This window comes from Pseudochaenichthys georgianus, chromosome 3 (genome assembly GCF_902827115.2).
Source record: "Pseudochaenichthys georgianus chromosome 3, fPseGeo1.2, whole genome shotgun sequence".
In the NCBI taxonomy this organism is placed as follows: domain Eukaryota; kingdom Metazoa; phylum Chordata; class Actinopteri; order Perciformes; family Channichthyidae; genus Pseudochaenichthys; species Pseudochaenichthys georgianus.
Genome location: NC_047505.1, coordinates 37,410,921 through 37,428,832, shown reverse-complemented (window position 1 = coordinate 37,428,832; position 17,912 = coordinate 37,410,921). Strand labels below are relative to the sequence as shown.

Here is a 17,912-nt window from a genome sequence, read left to right as displayed (position 1 = left end):
AATAAAATGTTGACTATTTGGGTCATAACCTTTATATATACAGTCTATGGTCATAACTCACCCTCTGCAGAGCCAGGAAGGAGATACAACACGGACAGTTTTCAATGCAGATCCTTTTTCACCTCTTTATCCTCTCTAATTATGTGAAATGTTTTAATACTGTATTTACTGTCATGTGATCATAGTTATGTTAAGTTTGACAGCAGTTGCTCTGAAATGTTTTTATACAACATTAACTCATATCATAAGATGTTTGGTATGACATGTATGATAGAGGAGCACTTTTAAAAGGTTTTGCTGAAGACAAACTAATGCAGATTTTAATTTATTAGCACACATTTATTAGTAAAATGATATGTTATGTGCTTTTATCTTTACATTTAATTTCCTACATCTGGATGTATGTATTAGCAACAATTATGACAGCATTGTTTCCAATTATAGAAATGACATATTTCGACCCATTGGTTTTTCCACAACCTGGCAGTTCTACATTATTTATGCCTTACAATCGTTCACTAAAGCATTAGTAAGTTATTTATTGAACATTAAGAAAGCCTTTAGTAACAACTTATCCCGAATATCGCTTGTAAAATTAGTGTTATTTTCCAGTGAATATTTTTTAAAAGTAGTCATGGTGATTTTAGATCTCCTTGTTCCCTCTGTTTAGTGTGTTGTTCACAGGTGGAATCAGTACTCAGATCTTGTACCCATTTCTGAATTATATACATCATATATTTTGATTATAATTATTGATGCAATAAAGTGTTTATCAAAGTTGGTAAAATTGCTAAGTTTAATTCCTTTGTATTCATTTCAAACCTTTATTTATACAGATAAATCCCATTGAGATCATTGATCTCTTTTTCAAGGGAGACCTGCTCAAGTAGTTCCACATGAAACATAAAAACATAAACAGAACAACAAAAGGACATCATACAGCATCATTTACATAATTATCCACATAAACAGGTACCAATAGCTTCCGATTGACTAGCATCCAACCGAGCTTTAAACACATTTAGTGGCACCAGATTGTTCAGTGTCCATTTAATTTGCAGACTATTCCAAGACAGAGGAGCTGCGCATCTAAAAGCTGTCTTCCCTAAGACAGTCCTAGCAGTTGGCACATTTAATAAAACCACAGCATTCGATCTCAGGCAGTAGCCACTTACAATTTCCCGTGAGATCAGGGAGCAGATATAAGATGGAAGTTTCCCTAACATGGCTTTGTATATAAAAATGTACCAGTGACTGAGCCTCCGTACAGTTAGTGAAAGCAAACCAGCCCTTGCATACAGGGTACAGTGATGGGTTAATGCTTTACAGTTTGTCACAAATCTCAGTGCACTGTGATACGCAGCATCTGTATAGCAGGGCTTGTGGATTTACTCCAGGTTTGACTAAAGTCTTATTGAAGTGTCAATTGAATCTCATATAATTAATCTAAATCTGCAAAGTAACTTAAGTTATAAAACAAATGTAGTGGAGCAAAGGTACACTTTTTACCTCTGAATTGTAGTGGGGTAGTAGTATAAATTGCAAAAAATTAGTACAACTCTCTCAAAAATGATGCTTAAGTATAGCACTTGAGTAAATGTACTTAGCAACTTAACAGCAGGGGTGTCGTAAAGTTTGAAGCGTGTCTGTAGCTGGGTAGTAACTGTAACTGTAGTTTTCTTCCTGCTCGTCAGCGCGCGCACTCTGCAGGAACATTTTTGACTTGAGGGCGGCTGGCGAGTGGGGGAGTGGGGAGAGACAGTCATGTTTTCCTCTGCTCCTGAGGGGTATCCTTCTCTATATAAGGCACTGTGAGCTGCTCAGGAGTCCCACAGCTCCTGTGTGCTTCAGGAACACCGCCAGCAAGCAGCAGCTCGCGCTCTCATAAGGGAATACTACTCCGCGCGCACAGGACAGCGAAATATTCCTCTGGACACTAGTGAAGATAGAGGTGAGCGAGATGAGACATTACACACATTTGTTTGCAATGGGTTGGATCGATTTCACTGTCTGGAGTTTCACCCATACTTTACAATGTTCATCCCCTAGCAAAACGAATTAACGATGCAACTTGTGACTGACGTGATTTTGTGTAAATGAAACTTTACTCCTCTTCCTAATCCCTTTTTAATCACTCAGAATGATCATTAATTTATGACGGGTGAAACTGGGTTGCAAACCTTTCCACTGTAAAAGAGGCTGCTGCCAATACACTGCCATTCATTGTGAGTGTGCAGCTTTCCATGTTAATGGAAGAGCAGTTGCTACCATGATGGAAAATAAATATACAGGCACCGTGCTAATGAACCAAGCAGTTAGATATTCTAAAATGTAATGCTAGATTTTAAGTCATCAATCACATTAGAAGATTCACCCCAAAATAAACTTTACAGTTAGGGGGTCAACCAATCTTCAAAAATCATTGAAAAGTGGGCAAGCATTTATAAAAATGTATTTAAATCAGATCATCTATATTGTGTTTACTTTGAACCTGGTGCTGAGGTCCGCCTGTGTCCAGGAATACACCAGAGGCAGAGAGGGCTCGATTCCTAAACAACATGAGGATGTACGTGTCTGGGTCATCTGCTCTGTCACTCTCGTATAACATTCATGAGAGGCATGAGAAGGGTGCAGACAGAGGAGCTGGTAGAGGTTCAGTGTGAAAAGGGGGCACAGGGAGCGGAGCAGGGTGTGGTGCTGAGCGGCCCGCCGGCTCTCAGTGCCCAGAGCTGGCACAGCATGTTGACACAGAGCCGGAGCCAGACCTCAAGCCTCCTTTTCAGCAAGAGGGAAAGAGGTGAGGAGATTCTAGGCTGAGAGCAAGCAGTGAGCTAGAGCTTGGTTTATTTTGTCTTTCTTCTCCGATCACACCGTCTGCTCTTCTCTCTTTATAAAACGTTGTGTTATTTGGGTTAGCAGAGGGAGGTCAGATGCACGGTCTGTTACAGAATATTGCTCCTGGATGTGTCAGGAATGCAGTGTTTGGCGGTTCAGCAGGGTGAAAGCTTCTCAACCTGAACTCAGGTCTCCCTCCTCAGTGTCCCATCCTGCTGCTCAGTTTGCTTAGATAATAATCAGAGTGGAGAGGTAGGGAGTATTTCTCAGGAGAACTATGGTGCAACAAGTCCAAAGCAAAGTCCAGGTTATATTTACTAAGGATGCTAAAAGGCTCTTTATAACAGGTGCTATTGAAGCAGGCCTATATTATTACTGGGTATATGCTTTCAATTATGCTTTTAAAGTGAGGGTTAAATAAGCACAGTCCTAAAACCCGAAAGTCATTTAGACTGAGTTTAACTTATGGATTCAAAAGGTAACTGCTTGGTTAATTGTGGCAAAGTTCACGTTATTTATGTGTTCATGGTACAATTATTGAAGCAATTAAAAAACGTTACACTAAAGAACATCATCACCCAGCTTGAGAATGTAACATCTTATGATTAAAAGACTTGCATGGCTGTTGTTTTGGATTGCATCAGATTTGATAGTGTGGCTGAATAACTATGCAACAACAACAAACTGGCAAAAAACTAAACTGACAGAAAGCAGAACAGCTGAGAATAAAAAGTCCAGAGTTTGCTCAGCATCACAAGACTGTGTGCCAGTCTCAGTTTCAACATACAAAGAAAAAAAATTAAGAATTACATATTTCTAAATCAGTATTACAACCTTGCCCCATACATTTAAAAATGTGTTAAAGAAAGTGACTCCTATATTGGTTTAGAAATCTGCTGTGTGGACTCGCACAGTGGGGAAAAACTCATGAAATACTTCCTCCCTGCAGGTTGTGTCTGGGATTTCACACACGACGCCCTGTCTGCTGCGAGTTCAACCCAGACAGCCCAAGTGTCAGAATGACCTGCGCTGCCATGACCTGGTTCCCTGTCCTCTCCCTCTCCCTCTCCCTTCTGCTGTTGTGCGTCAGTGACTCAACTTGCCTCTTCCTGCCCGACTCCAATGAGCTCAGGCAGCTGCTGAGCCGCTACGAGCGGGAAGCGGAGCAGAGCAGCAGCGGCCACACAGCCGGCAACAGGACCCGCCGTGCCGTCCGCTGGACAGACCGTGAGGAGCTCCTCCAGCTGCACAACAAGCTGAGGGGCGAAGTGTACCCCACTGCCTCCAACATGGAGTACATGGTGAGACATACACCAATCACCTATTGAGTTTAATCCTTAATGATGACTTTACATCACAAAGAACTTGCTTTGAATGTGTCAGCAACCCTGAACATGTGGTTGGTGATTAGATGAAGTTGTACTATGCCTAGAAAAGCATTATTCCTCTAATAAAAACCTTTTCTCTCTGCTGGAAACATGCTGTCATGAAGGCGAACTGTTGCCAGCCGCTGTGCAGCTCTTTTACAAGGAGGATAATAATGCTGAGTCTGTCTGTCCTACCTGCAAACACCCCACACCGGAGATGACAGGAGAGCAAGGGAGGGATGGGTCAAAGGAGGACGGAAAGAAAAAGGCTAGACAGGGAAATCAAAGGACAGCATGTCACATTAATGTGTAAAGTATAAGAATGTTTATTGTAGAGACACACAGGAAGTTTTCGAAAAGTACGAGCTCCATAAAGTTGAGAGAAGCAGTGGTGGCCTGTGAGTCTTTGGAGTGTGGTTATAGCTGCGAGGGAAACTGTCTGAAGATTTACTCTGCCCAGTGCTCTCTCAAATTCCTGCGAACAGGCAGTGTGTGTGTTTGTGTTAGTATATGGGTGTTCGGGGTTACAGTGATGACTGCGTGCGCATGTCTTAGAGACCACCAAAAGACTGGAAATGTACTGAGGGGATGTGCTTTGAGGGGCAATGCTGTATGCAGTCCTTCCTCCCTTCATAGCAACCAGTCCATGGCGGGAGTCAGGTGTCTTCTCCACTTTCCAAACACCTCTCCATCGCTGTAAAGTAACCCACTCAGGAAATGTGGATAATTCCGCTGTGATCGCTGGAGATTTGTAGTGGACCAGGGCCAGCTGCCCCTCTCAAATTTCACTATCAAAGGTTAATGTTGTACTCCTATCCAGCTCAGTTTCAGCTCACTGGGAAGGAAGGAAGTGAAGGAATTAAGGCGTTGAACAAGTTTTGGTTGTGTTTCTACTGAGTCAGAACAAGATTATAATGCTTAGTCGTGTAGCAGATGCAGCAGGTGAATGTCAAAGGTCTTCTCATATGTGTCTAAAGGAAGTGAAAACCTTGTCAGAGAGTTGTTTTCCTTCATGTGTACAGGTCTGGGATGATGAGCTGGAGCGGTCCGCTACTCACTGGGCGGAGCAGTGTCAATGGGACCACGGACCTCAGGACCTGCTCATGTCTATCGGGCAAAACCTGGCTGTTCACTGGGGGAGGTGAGATACAATAATACACATAGTCTGCATAACAAAAACACAGATATTGATTATTATAACAGGGGACGAATACTCCAGATTGTCAAAATACTACTACCAGTGCTATAAAACAGTTTCAGGTATTAAATGCAAAATAAGAATAACATTTTGTTTTTTAAACTGATTGTGATTCCCAAACCTATGCAGCACAAACTGTTTTTTTTGAGATAATCTGTCACATATTAACAGTGTTATATGGACTTTCTACTTCTGCCTTCTTTATAATAGTAAGCATTTTTTTAACTGTCAAGAGGAAGTTGTTTCCTGTTAACCAAAGTGAGGAGAGCTGCTCCTTTAAAACAATATTAGTCCATTAATATGTGTGAAGTACAAGCATGTATAGTGCTAGTCCTGCCCTTCCAGGAATCTGCTCCCATTCTCACAGCTGCTCTCTTCCCTCCCTGTTCACTTCTTTTCTTCCTGTGCCAGCAAACCGTGATGTGGAGTCCTTTTTTTTTCCACTCCCCGTCTACTCTCTCCATTTATAAGCTCAACACTTTTCAATACCGTAAAAAGACATGTTTATAACAAGAGCTTAAAAAGATTTGTTGGGCTGTGGAGCCATGTTTATGTTTTCTCTTATCCTGTTTTTCAAACTGATTTGATTTCCCCTGTTATGGAGGGGGAGCAGGCTGCAGGTCTGTGTGCCAGGTCAAATTCAGACTCATCATTTGAGGCCTGAAGGGAGGAGGAGGGGCAGTGAGGTTTCTGCAGTGTTTCTAAAGTCTGGCCAAAGCACCTGGCAGCTGTCTCAGATATTTCCCTTTGCCCCTGGTACCTGGACGTCCTGTGACTGAGCCCACTGTCTGTGTGTGTTTGTTTGTGTGCGTTCGCCCTACAGATATCGTTCTCCTGCCTTCCATGTCCAGTCCTGGTACGATGAGGTGAAAGACTACACCTACCCCTACCCCAGTGAGTGCAACCCCTGGTGTCCAGATCGCTGCTCCGGGCCCATGTGCACCCATTACACCCAGGTAAGAAGGGGAATGAGTTCAGGAGAAACACTTAAGAAATGTTAAAGGGAAAACTGCTTGTCTTGGGGAGTTACATTCTAAAAAAAGCTGTATACAAACTTTAGGTGTCTGCATGAAGACTTAAAATGGCCACATATGATATTCAGTTTGACTGTTACAAAAACACACACATCTCCCACCAAACTGTCATTAGTTATTTGGGCCAAGTGATTCCTATAACAAAACACATGGCAGTAAGTTAAAACCTTACTCTCAAGATGATCAGTGATCCAAGAAGGTGTCATTTTTTGGTTGAAATACATTTTTCCACTTGTCCTTGAAGCGCATACTGTAATGTGTACCATTCGTATGATCAAATCTGTTTAGTATCAGGTCATGTGCCTTCTTTTATCTCAAACAGAACATATTTCACCACATGTGGTCGTGTGCACTATATGATGTATCACATCATTTATGTGCAGAGTTTTTGGGGGACTAAGGGGTTAAATGACAGACAAACACATAACTTGTAGACAGTGAAGAAATCATAAATAATAGACGGAAAGAAGATTCTAAAAGTTGATGAGAAAATAAGGAAATCAATTAAAAGGAGACAAACTGGCGAGTTGGCAACCTCTCCCTCTAGACTTTACTTTGTAGCTGCTGGGATGAGTTTACAGAAATATCCCTACTCCTCCCTCTGCCCTCACCCTGAAACCTGATCACTGCCATCTGGTAGTCATTTCCAGACACACCAGACACCCCTCACTGCTTGACCTGGATTCTTCTGAAGATGCTGCACAGAGGAGACCGTGCCAACTCGGAGCATCGTCACCCTATCTATGTCCTTCAATACCTGCAAGTGCCCTTAGACCAGGCACTCTACATAGCTTCCTCTGCACATACATTAGACCCTGTGGATAGACAGAGTGCATCGAGTTGACAGCAAGCCCTCATCAGTCTGTGTGCTGACTCACTGCTTCCAGTGGCTTCTGTACCAAGGAAAAGATGAACATTCCTGAGGAGGGAGAGCGCACATGTTTCAGAATTTGGGAGGAAAGTGAGGAGGAGTTATGGAACATGCTGTGTTGTATTTGCTGTCAAATGACACATCATTTATCTGAAACACCACTGCAACAGCTTTCCGATTTGGCGTTTAACTTTAGCAGAACGTTTTATTTTCCCTTCGACAGTTTTGAGATTGTGCTGACTTGTCTTTCTTCTGAGTTAAGCTATACAAGCATTACCATTTCTATTGGGATGGTGAACATGTTCATAATGGGGGAACAGATTGCCAACTGGTTTCACACTTAACATGCATGTGACTGGGGCAGAATAACAGACTGGGCCTTCTGGAAGTCCCAGTGGCCCTATTAATCGTGACTGCCTATCTAGTTGCTTCCTCTGGAATGACTGGTTGAACAATGGAGCTGTGAGAAAAGTCCTTGCTTTAGTTTGCTCTGCTCTGTCTGTTCATTCAGCATTTGCTTTTTCTAACTATGGCCATTATTTTATTCCGCTTCTTACAGCTGGTCTGGGCCACCACTAGCCGAGTGGGCTGCGCCGTGCACACGTGTCCAAGGATGGACGTGTGGGGAGAAACATGGGAAAACTCTATATACCTTGTGTGCAACTACTCCCCAAAGTAAGCTCAAAGTTCCTCGATGTTGCCGTGTCCATCAACATCTCTGCTCTCGAGACTCTCAACATTCTTCGTCCTTACAGTGCTCACACATTAGGGTGTTTCCTTCAAATAGCTGCCCGACGGATATTTAGCACCGGTTGTCCGAAACATTAGTATAACGTATTGAAACCATTAAGATTCCTCCAGAAGTCAGAATAGAAAAGTCATAATGAAGCACAAGGAAAGAAAAATAAGAGCAGAGCAGGCCCTTGTTTTCCAGAGAGCCCACAGGATGTAATTGCTGGAGAGACAAAGAGGAGTGTTTTATTAGTTTGTGGGATTAATGACTATTATGGATGTTGTAATTACAAGGCCTTGAGCCCGGTAACGCTTGAGTGATGATTCCTTTCCACCTTACTCAAGCTGTGCACTGTTCACTTCTGCAGGGGCAACTGGATCGGCGAGGCTCCATACCAGCACGGCCGCCCTTGTTCCCAGTGCCCTCCCAGTTTTGGAGGAGGATGCAAGAATAACCTGTGCTTCAAGGGTGAGCAGACCCACATGGTTATCATTTAAATATAGTAACAATAAACGTGTTACCAAACCTGAACCCATATCTGTTTGAACATATAGACTCTCAGCGCTCAGAGACGGAGGATATGAATGAGGTGGAGAAGCCTCAGGTTCCACTGCCACCTCGTACCACCGCCAAACCTGCGCCCAAACCTAAACCATCTGCTCCGAAGAAACCAGCGCCCAAACCGTCCGTCCCTAGACCCACCACACCCAAGAACCCTTCCTCAAAGACTCCCAGCAACACCTTTCTTGGTAGCTACAGCAGTTATTTTTTTAAAACAAGTTAAAGTTTCCTGTTTTGTGTGTTTCCTTACAGATTTTTTGTCTCGTTCTTGCAGTTCAGACCATTAAGTGTGAGACTAGACTGCGAGACAAGTGTAGAGGCGCAACCTGCAACAGGTCAGGCTATTTTTTATGATGTGCATGAAATACGTTTTATTGCCTCTGATTTATCGTGCTCTTCCTCTCGATATCAACTCGCTTTTTTCTCCATCTCATTTCTGGTTGTAGATATAATTGTCCTGCCAATTGTCTGAATAAGAAAGGAAAGGTTTGGGGAACTCTCTTTTACGATGTGGTGAGTCTAGCTTACAATAAAAAAACATATGCAACAATTCATACATTACACTTTATATTTACAAGTATAATTATTTTTTGTTTCAGCAATCAAGTATTTGCAGAGCTGCTATACATTTTGGTGCCATTGACAACAACGGAGGAGTGGTGGACGCCACAAGGATGGACAAGATGCCATTCTTTGTCAAAGCTACAAAGAATGGCATCGAGTCCTACAGGTAGACTTGTTTTGTTGATTCAACACATTTCCCTGCTTCTACGAGTCACATGTTGTGCAATAAGGGAGCTTTTTAAAGATTTCTATTGTTTCCTGTTTCTTAAACATCACAATGTCTTTTACAGTAAATACAAACCTGGCAATGCCTTTGTGGTGGCCAAAACAGAAGGTAAGTGATCAAAGGGTTCCAAATAAGAGCTTAAGTCATGATTGCTCTTAAATTCACAGGCTGCCAAAACACACATGTTCTATATTAAGGGTATGTCTCTCTCTCTCTGTGACAGAAATGACTGCTGACTGCTACACCACAGTGGCTGAAATCTGCCCTTACAAGAAGCCCAACTCTAACTGTCCAAGGTGCTTAAATAAACTTGTAATTTTTTTAAATATGACTTTCTAGGACAGGTTATAATTGTTAGAAATACTCTAGATGAGTTAACACAAACACATCCTAATATTTCATTTCATTACATTGCATTTAGCTGACGCTTTTATCCAAAGCGACTTACAATAAGTGCGTTCGACCAACAATTTCACTTGTTATAAAACCATTACAAAATATACAGTGCTTATAAATGCCTAATAGAGGATGTTTAAGTATTGTGTGAAAACAACAAAACCCTTTTCCATTAATGTGATCCCTTATCCGTCAAATTTGTTTCTCAGAATCTTCTGTCCGGCCAACTGCAAGACTCAGCCATCCTATTGGTCACCTGTGATTGGAAACAACATCTACACTGATGTAAGTAAAACACTGTTTTAGATGTGCTAACAGAAAGAACATGAAAGTGAATCTGCCACATGGTTACGTTTGAGTGAGGTAAGACTAAGTTAGACTTAGTAATGCATGGCAGCTACGGAGAGCTGTTGAATCACAGTGGGAATACAGCTCATGGAGAATGGGAGTAATGGTGAGGTAAGCCAGAGACTACCAGGGATGTATTACCCAGCATGGGGCCTGACCACTCAGAGGATTATTCAAGTGTTATCTCTCAGTGTTTGTTTCTCAGAGATAGGAGATGGCAGAAATCCTTTTATGAAATCTGGTTTACACCATCACTCTGTAGTCATCTAAATTATGTTCAGTAGATTAGTCATTGTAAAGTACCCTCCAGGAAAAGAAGGGTAGACATTTGTGTCACTCTTGTGGATTTGCCAGTTGTCACAGTCTCATGAGGTCAACGTGGTGTTAAACAGGGTCTTACCCTTTTAACCGACCTTAGATGACGTCCACCTGGACACTTATAATAGTTTCCCATAGATCTTAAAAGTCCTACAAAATTAGAAAAATAAAGGCAGCAGTGTGACTCATCGCAAGTTTGCCAGGAATGTTTTTGCAATCTCAGGCGACCCAATGTGTTTCTACAGTGGTGTAGAAGCTGGGTTTTGGTTAAACAGGAGACATAAACCATCTGGTGATAAATACTGTATGAGTGTATGGACAGTGGGCTCTGTGTTTAGACTAGAAATGAATGATTCAGCTCCAGACTGCTGATAAGAGCTTACGGTTTGTTGCACTGGCTGTGAAACAAAATGCTTGGGTGACTTTGAATTATTGTCATATGTTTTGTACTGTATTTGATAATAAAGGCATTACAAAGATTTGGAAAAGGTGTTAACCATCTTGTGAAAGCATGTCTCCTCTTTGCAATTCTTTCTCCCCTCAGAGCTCCAGTATTTGTAAATCAGCCATCCATGCAGGGGTCATCAAAGCAGACGGTGGTTTTGTGGATGTTCTGCCCCTGGACAAGAGAAAGAGCTATGCCGGAGTCCTGAAAAACGGCATCCAGTCTGAGAGGTACCATTTCATTTCTTTACTGTAACTGTCTCTCTTGGATAAGGATTGTTTGGTGGTTAGGATCCCCTGATAATGTCATAATGTTTTCCCAAACCGCTTGCCACATGGTCTTTGCAAAAAATGGTCTCAGCCAGAAATATGCTCGGATTTATGCAAGGTCAGCAAACTAACTGCAATACCAAGAATGATTAGTGCCACCTAAGAAGGTGTACCGCCCTAACAGGTGCAACAAGTACAGGAGAGTCAAGACTGCACACAACCCAAACAGTCTATAAAGTATATGCCCGAATGGGAACACCTGTGTCAGTAGGTGTTTGGTGTCTTTAAAGATACATTTAGCTTCATAATTAGACTTAGTTATATTTCTGACGTTATGTCGTTTGCGTTGGGTAAGTACTATAGGGAATGTTTTTGCTTTTTAAAAAAATGAACCTCGGTAATTTTATTTTAATACTAAATAAAACAATATCTATGTATAAAATAATATTTGTCTTTAATGCTTTGACCAGCTTAGGCCATAATATTTGACAGGTTGGAGTCTGGTAAAGAAAAACCTTGAGATACAAATGAAATTAAAACAGGCTTGTTTAGACAAGTAACTTTTACAAGAAAGTCTAAAATATATCTTAGAAAAGGTGCTGTTATTCACTATACTAGCTTGATTTATGTCTCCAGTAATATTGCATGCAGGGGGTTCCCTGCATGCGCTCCATGTTTCTCACATCACTCTCATGGCCTCGGCCGGCTGCAGTGGACTGGCTCCGGCCAGGAAGCCGTTGCGGGCAGTTCTGCTGGCAAGTGAGGTTGGAAGAGTAATGGTGTGGTTTGGTGTGTGGATGGGCCACACATGGGATCTTTGCTTATTTTACACAGGCATTTCAATTGAGTGTGCAATGTGCTGAATGGCCAAAATATTCCAAGTCTGACTACTATGAAATCTAATGCAGAACTGCGAAGGCCTCGCTCAGGGCACTGGGAGAGGAGGTCAATAAACGGCGGAGAGAGAGTCTGTGCCATGTGCCAACATCATGGCAGGGTGGGCAGCTTGGACTGGACTCTGTTTCTGGGGAAGTAATCACAGCCTATCTGATTACTCGAGGATGGAAAGGCTGTCAGCCACTGAGTCAGTGCTTTCCTATATGGACAATTATATGTTATCTGATACCAATCGCACTGGCCTATCATGATTATTGATCATGGCAGAGCCTCAAGGTCTCTCTAACAATGAACTAATTACAAAGTCAACAGGTTTAACACATGTAGGAAAAGGGCAGACTCAGAAATTCGGCAATAATGATTCATAATGCCAACACGCCATTTCCAAAGATATTGTGCACACCATGTTTGTGTGATTTTTATTGAATTGGCGAGAAATTGGTCAATACTAAAAGGCAGACTTCTTGGTATCACAAAACCAAAAATATGGAAAAACGTGTATTTATTTATATGAGTCAAAGGGTGATTTTGCGCTTCAATTTGCTCAGCACGGGAAGTACTACTCAGTATCAGTATAACTCCGACTGTGCTCCTTGAAATTTGATCATGCCTCTCCAAAATATAATTCACAATTCCAGTGACTCGTTTACAGTTACATACTTATTGCTGGAGTGCCCTGAGTGGCATCTGTATAAATGGTCTTGGTTGTAACACGCTTTTTGTTTCCTGTTTGCAGTAAGAGCCACACAGAGGGAGGTTCTTTCCGTCTCTTTGCTGTGAGGGAGTGAGACTTCAGATCCGAAGTGAAACCATGGTCGTTCATCTGTCTCTGTGCCTTCGTCAGAACAGACAGAACGTTCCAACACATTTCCAACCGGTAAAAGTCCAGTATTTTGATGGACCTTTATTTTTTTCTCAACTCCAGATATAGATACTTCTTAATAGTGACTTAATCTGTGAAACACACGTTATATATATTATTATGCATTTAACAGCTGGTGCTGGAAGTTTTGAGTTGTTTTACAGAAAGTATTATGTTTACATGTTTTTATTACAAATTCAAAATGGTTTTCATACACAGGAATGTATAATGATCACACTTAATCATTGTGTACAGAATATATGATATTTTGTTTGTTTTAAAAATGGAGTACCATATATTAACAGGTCTTATTTGATTGTATTGCCTTTTCTGGTCATCTGGATCATCTTTGCTTTTTGCTCTTAAGTATTTAGCTAAGTCGTATTTATAGGTTAAGTGGTTTACTCATTGTAAGCGTGGACATTATGTTAGCTGGGTGATAAATGGAAGTGTATACAGGCAGCGGGCACTGCTGTACATAGATTGAAGGCTAGTTTCACTTCAGTGCCAGGCATGTTGAGGTGAGTTAGTAGAAGTGTTACGTTGCTAAGTCCACTATATGAGTTATATGAGTATATGAGTACATAAGATAACAAGCTGCCATTTTATATTTATTATTGCTAAGTGCTTTCCTAGTATTCTAATCTCTCTTGTTTCTGTAAATAAATGAAAATGCAAAATGTGTCCCCTCCCCACCTAAGACAGATGAATGTGTCACATGTTCAGGAGAGTTTAATGTGTAGAGACTAAATCCTATCTCAAGGGGTGTGAACGATTTTTGTTATCATTAAACTGCAAAATGTTACACTTTGCAGCACATCCAACAAACAAATGTAGTATCACTACACCGGTTTAAGGCACTGTTGCCATTGGTACCTAATTGTAGTACTATTCTTAAAGCAATGCCTCATTTTATAAAAACGTACTAGCTTGCATTTAGTTTTTTGCACAGGAAAAATGCATTTTGAGCTTAGTTATCATCCCTCATGTTAACTAAGGTAAAGTGCAATTTGTGCTCCAGTACCTGGATGTCATAACAATAAGTATAGTCACTCTATCTCTTGGTTGTCTGGGGGATACAAACCATGCTAGTACAGAATGTTTTTAGAGTAAATACCTGGCCAAGAAAAAACTATCTTTATCTCTTTATTCTACCTCAGTCCTATCGCTACGCTGGGCAGTTAAGTCTTTTCTATAAGGGAATTTTCATGGGAAATGCTCAAGGTTTTGTAAAGGTTTGGGAACTGTAAATACTTAGATTATTCTGTTTTTAATAATCCTTATTGCAGTAAGATATAATTAATGTGTGTGATTTTGTTTAAATTGTCTTGTTTTTATACTGGTGTAGGATGGGTTGTATATGTTTTGCACAATTTGAAAATAAAGTAAGATTTACAAATGCTACAACTGTTTCTGTGAACCATTTGTCCAGTAAATATATGCTTTTCTTTTACCCTTTTATTGAACTTTGGGCCACAGTGGCATTTCCACATGAGAGAAAATCTTTGTGATCTCTACTTTCTCGAATCGAGTTTGTCCAGTCCTGCATACATTATTTATTACGAATGAAATGTAGCCCCAGGCCACCCAGGATAGTCCGTTATCATTGGAAGAATATCGCTGACCATGTTCATAACCTGGCTCTGCTCCTTTCGGACATACACAGAGGGAAGTGGAACAATACTTCGAAGCAATCACTTTTACTTAAGGACCACATACATAATCTGCCAATAGGGCTTTGGTTTATGTTGGAATGATTTCAGGAGAAAGAAAGTAACTCCTAGGATGCTGATACATTTCCATGACCTTGTAAACTCCCATGTTACAACCTCATTATCTGAGATAATCACTATTCCATAAATGCGGTTATTATTTGTCTCAGAAAAAGAGAGAGATGATCAGAGCATGTGAGGACTAACTTCATACATCCAGGGCTTTTATAAAAGGCAGATGTTCAGTTTCAATTAATCCATGGTTGGACAGGGCCCTGGCCACTTTACAGATACACAGCTCCAACTGGCTCGTGTGATGACTGTTTTCCTCCATTGTCAATGGGGAAAAAGATTTGCACTCACCCTGTTAATCCACTGACTCCTCAAAGGAATATTGATATTAATCTAGTCATTGCAGGTCTGTCACAAGAAAATTACTGAATTCAAACAGATTACCTTGTGTTTCCAACTATCTGCTAACACAAACAAGCTTTGGAAGTAATTGTCTAGTTATTTGGGCATTGAGCCACCACCGCATTGCTTTTATAGGAGAAAATGTTCCTTTAGCATCTCTGCTGTACCAAAAAAGTGCAACCCCTTTTTCAACAATCTGTCACGTGTCACGAAATTCAAAGAGATGGATGCACTGTGTCTAGCAGGAGTTTGGTGAGCCAATGGTTCTCAAACATTTCTGCAGCTTTTTCATTTTGGGTGTAAAGTAAATAGAAATTCTTCTTTTGTGATCTAGCAATGAATTCTCTACTTAAGTGCCATAATGCATGAGCATTTTTGTAAATCGTGCTTCATCTCCAAATCACTCGCAACAAAGGGATTACATTTGAGATGTTTCGTTGAATTTTGTTGACAACAACTGTATAAGAAAGAGTGTCCACAAATTATCTGATGGAAAATTGACATTTGTGGAAATGTGTGTTTTAAAACAGCTTTGGAAGATAGGTTAATGCAGTAAAGTTAATATATATTCAGTGCAGGACCTCCAGGCAGGATCTTGATCACTGGACAGAAATGAGTTGTTTGTATGAGTGTCTATGGTCAGAAAGGCCAACAGTACAGCACATGATTTCAAAAAAGCCAGTAGACTAGATTGTTTGGAAGGATTTTAGATTCTCAAAAGAGGCGTAAAAGAGATGTGGCTCATGTTGTTATGATAGGACTAAGTCTGGCCTTCTTCTAAATGTGGAAAGAGTTGTTGATACAAAAGGAGGATAGAGACGTTAGCCATCTATCTAAAGGGAGTATTTGAAATGCAACTGAAATCAATAGGTTTAAATGTCTTCAAACTTGATTTTACTCGATATTTTCTGTGATCTAAAGGTTACAGTGCAGCCTTTTTGGTAGGTTTACTACCTACACATTTGAATTACATCCAGTCATGGGTGCATTTGAGGCAATGTTTTGCATTACATTGTGATGACCGAACTGAGAGGAAAAAGAGGCCACACCACACTCACAGCAAGTGGAACCAGATTAATCTAATATGAATTCATGAACTTAATATAGTATTTTAAGACACATAGTAATAGCAGAAGTAATTACATTTGCTCTATATTGTGTCTCTGTAACTGTGATGTGTCTTTACAATTAAGACAAATATGTGATCTATCATTTTATTATCTTTTTCATAAAGTTTACACTGTCTGTAGTCTCAGGAAAATTATTCAGTGAGGCAATTTAACTGGAAGTAATTTAGTGTGATATTATTTAAAAAAAGGATTAAGGTAAGATAATAAAAACTAAGTAAAATAAGAAGTTAAATTAACAGTTCTAAACCAGAATTAGAGGACACCTATCATGCTATATTTGAACAATATATTGTAGGGCCATACCTATATAAAGTATATAAATATAGTTTTTTTTTCAAAATACCAAAAAGATCATGCATTTTAGCCATGCCTCATTTCACTCTATTTGCTCTTTCCAGTGCTGTTTTTGCAGGGGGCTGATTCTGTGAGCTGCAGCTGACCACGCCCCCTTGCAGGAGAGGAGAGCATGCTCTGAGATCAGCTGCTGGGCTGCAGCGGGGAGAAGAGGGGTAGAAAAAGAGATCTCCGTCCACCGTGTTTTATTCTTATAGAAGTAAGAAGAGAAGTAAGGGGGCAGAAACCCTCCTTTTTACGCAGCGGTCCAGACATAGACATCAAACGGCGACACATATTCAGTGTGCAGTTCCTTTGGCATTAGGGCAGGGATATCTAGATACTTTCCAAAGTTTGACATAATGAATTGTGCTACTTTTAAAGCAAGCAACGATATTTTCAAATCTGTAATCAAAAAGCTCCTCAAAAACGCTATCGAAGCAGTTCCTGCCGTTGCTACGTTAGTTCAAACAGTAACAACGGACTACTTTTCTTAGCGGATGCATGTCAATTTAAATCAATACATAAAACTATTTTTTAAATCAATAAAATCATTTTCTAAATCCATAAAAGCATTTAAATTAATATTGGGAGTCATGTCGTTACTTTGTCGAGAATGTGGCCATGTAATAAGCGGGATAATGTCCACATTGCACATTGCATAATGTTCCTTCATGCCGATCTAGATCCCTCCGCTTCGCGCCGGGATCCTGATCAGCCTGTGTTCTTTTCCCCATAATGACCGCGTCGCTGCACATTATCCCTTACATATGATTATATAGAGTCATTATTCATTTGTTTTAAAGCAGGAGGCGCAAAAGCTTGCCTCGGGGAGGGAGAAAAAGAGCCACAGCGGAGAATAAACAGAAGGGCAACCATGGCAACCATGCAAGGGAAGTCTTCTTCGCTGCTTTTGTGGCAGACAACAGCGCCACTTACAGGCCTGGCATATGTACTACAGCGTCTCCAGCGCTTTCGAGCTGCAATGGCCGGCCGTGGCCCAACCTCTCATTCCCCTGATAGGTGGAGAATTGACCAATAGCCGTAGCGCCACCGTCCTGACGTCAGGACAGTGTTCAAATCTGGATCAGTCTGTATCAGATCCATTGCAGCCCCTTTTTTAGAGATTTGGGTATGGAGGAAAATAGAGAGGGTTGTGTTTTCTGACACTTGGTGAGTTCCCTGGAACACCGGGGACACATATTCATGTATAAAAGACGTACAAAAGTGCATTTTGCATGATAGGTCCCCTTTAAAGTAAAAATATGAGGAAACTAAACCAACACAGATTGTGCCTTTAAAGGGGACCTATCATGCAAAATGCACTTTTTGATGTCTATTATACATAAATATATGTCCCCGGTGTGTCGGGGAACTCACGCAGCGTCAGAAAATAAAA

The 17,912-nt window shown here is 40.9% G+C and overlaps 1 protein-coding gene across 1 annotated transcript; it reads left to right on the top strand.

Annotated features, from left to right (window-relative positions):
• The first annotated feature begins 1,761 nt into the window (after positions 1 to 1,761).
• crispld2 (cysteine-rich secretory protein LCCL domain containing 2) lies at positions 1,762 to 14,320 on the top strand. The gene is made up of 15 exons (XM_034077545.1): positions 1,762 to 1,951; positions 3,785 to 4,136; positions 5,225 to 5,343; positions 6,224 to 6,356; positions 7,865 to 7,980; positions 8,406 to 8,506; positions 8,593 to 8,787; positions 8,874 to 8,934; positions 9,046 to 9,112; positions 9,199 to 9,329; positions 9,454 to 9,497; positions 9,613 to 9,685; positions 9,995 to 10,070; positions 10,996 to 11,126; positions 12,799 to 14,320. The coding sequence occupies exons 2-15, from the start codon at positions 3,855 to 3,857 to the stop codon at positions 12,848 to 12,850; spliced, it is 1,581 nt and encodes a 526-aa protein (XP_033933436.1). The 5' UTR covers positions 1,762 to 1,951; positions 3,785 to 3,854; the 3' UTR covers positions 12,851 to 14,320.
• Positions 14,321 to 17,912: the final 3,592 nt, after the last annotated feature.

Excerpts from the sequence above, each read along its gene's own strand:
- crispld2 (XM_034077545.1), top strand. The coding sequence starts at position 3,855 with ATGACCTGCGCTGCCATGACCTGGTTCCCTGTCCTCTCCCTCTCCCTC. Across the intron at positions 5,344-6,223 it reads CTGGCTGTTCACTGGGGGAG|ATATCGTTCTCCTGCCTTCC; the intron begins GTGAGATACAAT and ends TTCGCCCTACAG. Across the intron at positions 9,686-9,994 it reads CCCAACTCTAACTGTCCAAG|AATCTTCTGTCCGGCCAACT; the intron begins GTGCTTAAATAA and ends TTTGTTTCTCAG.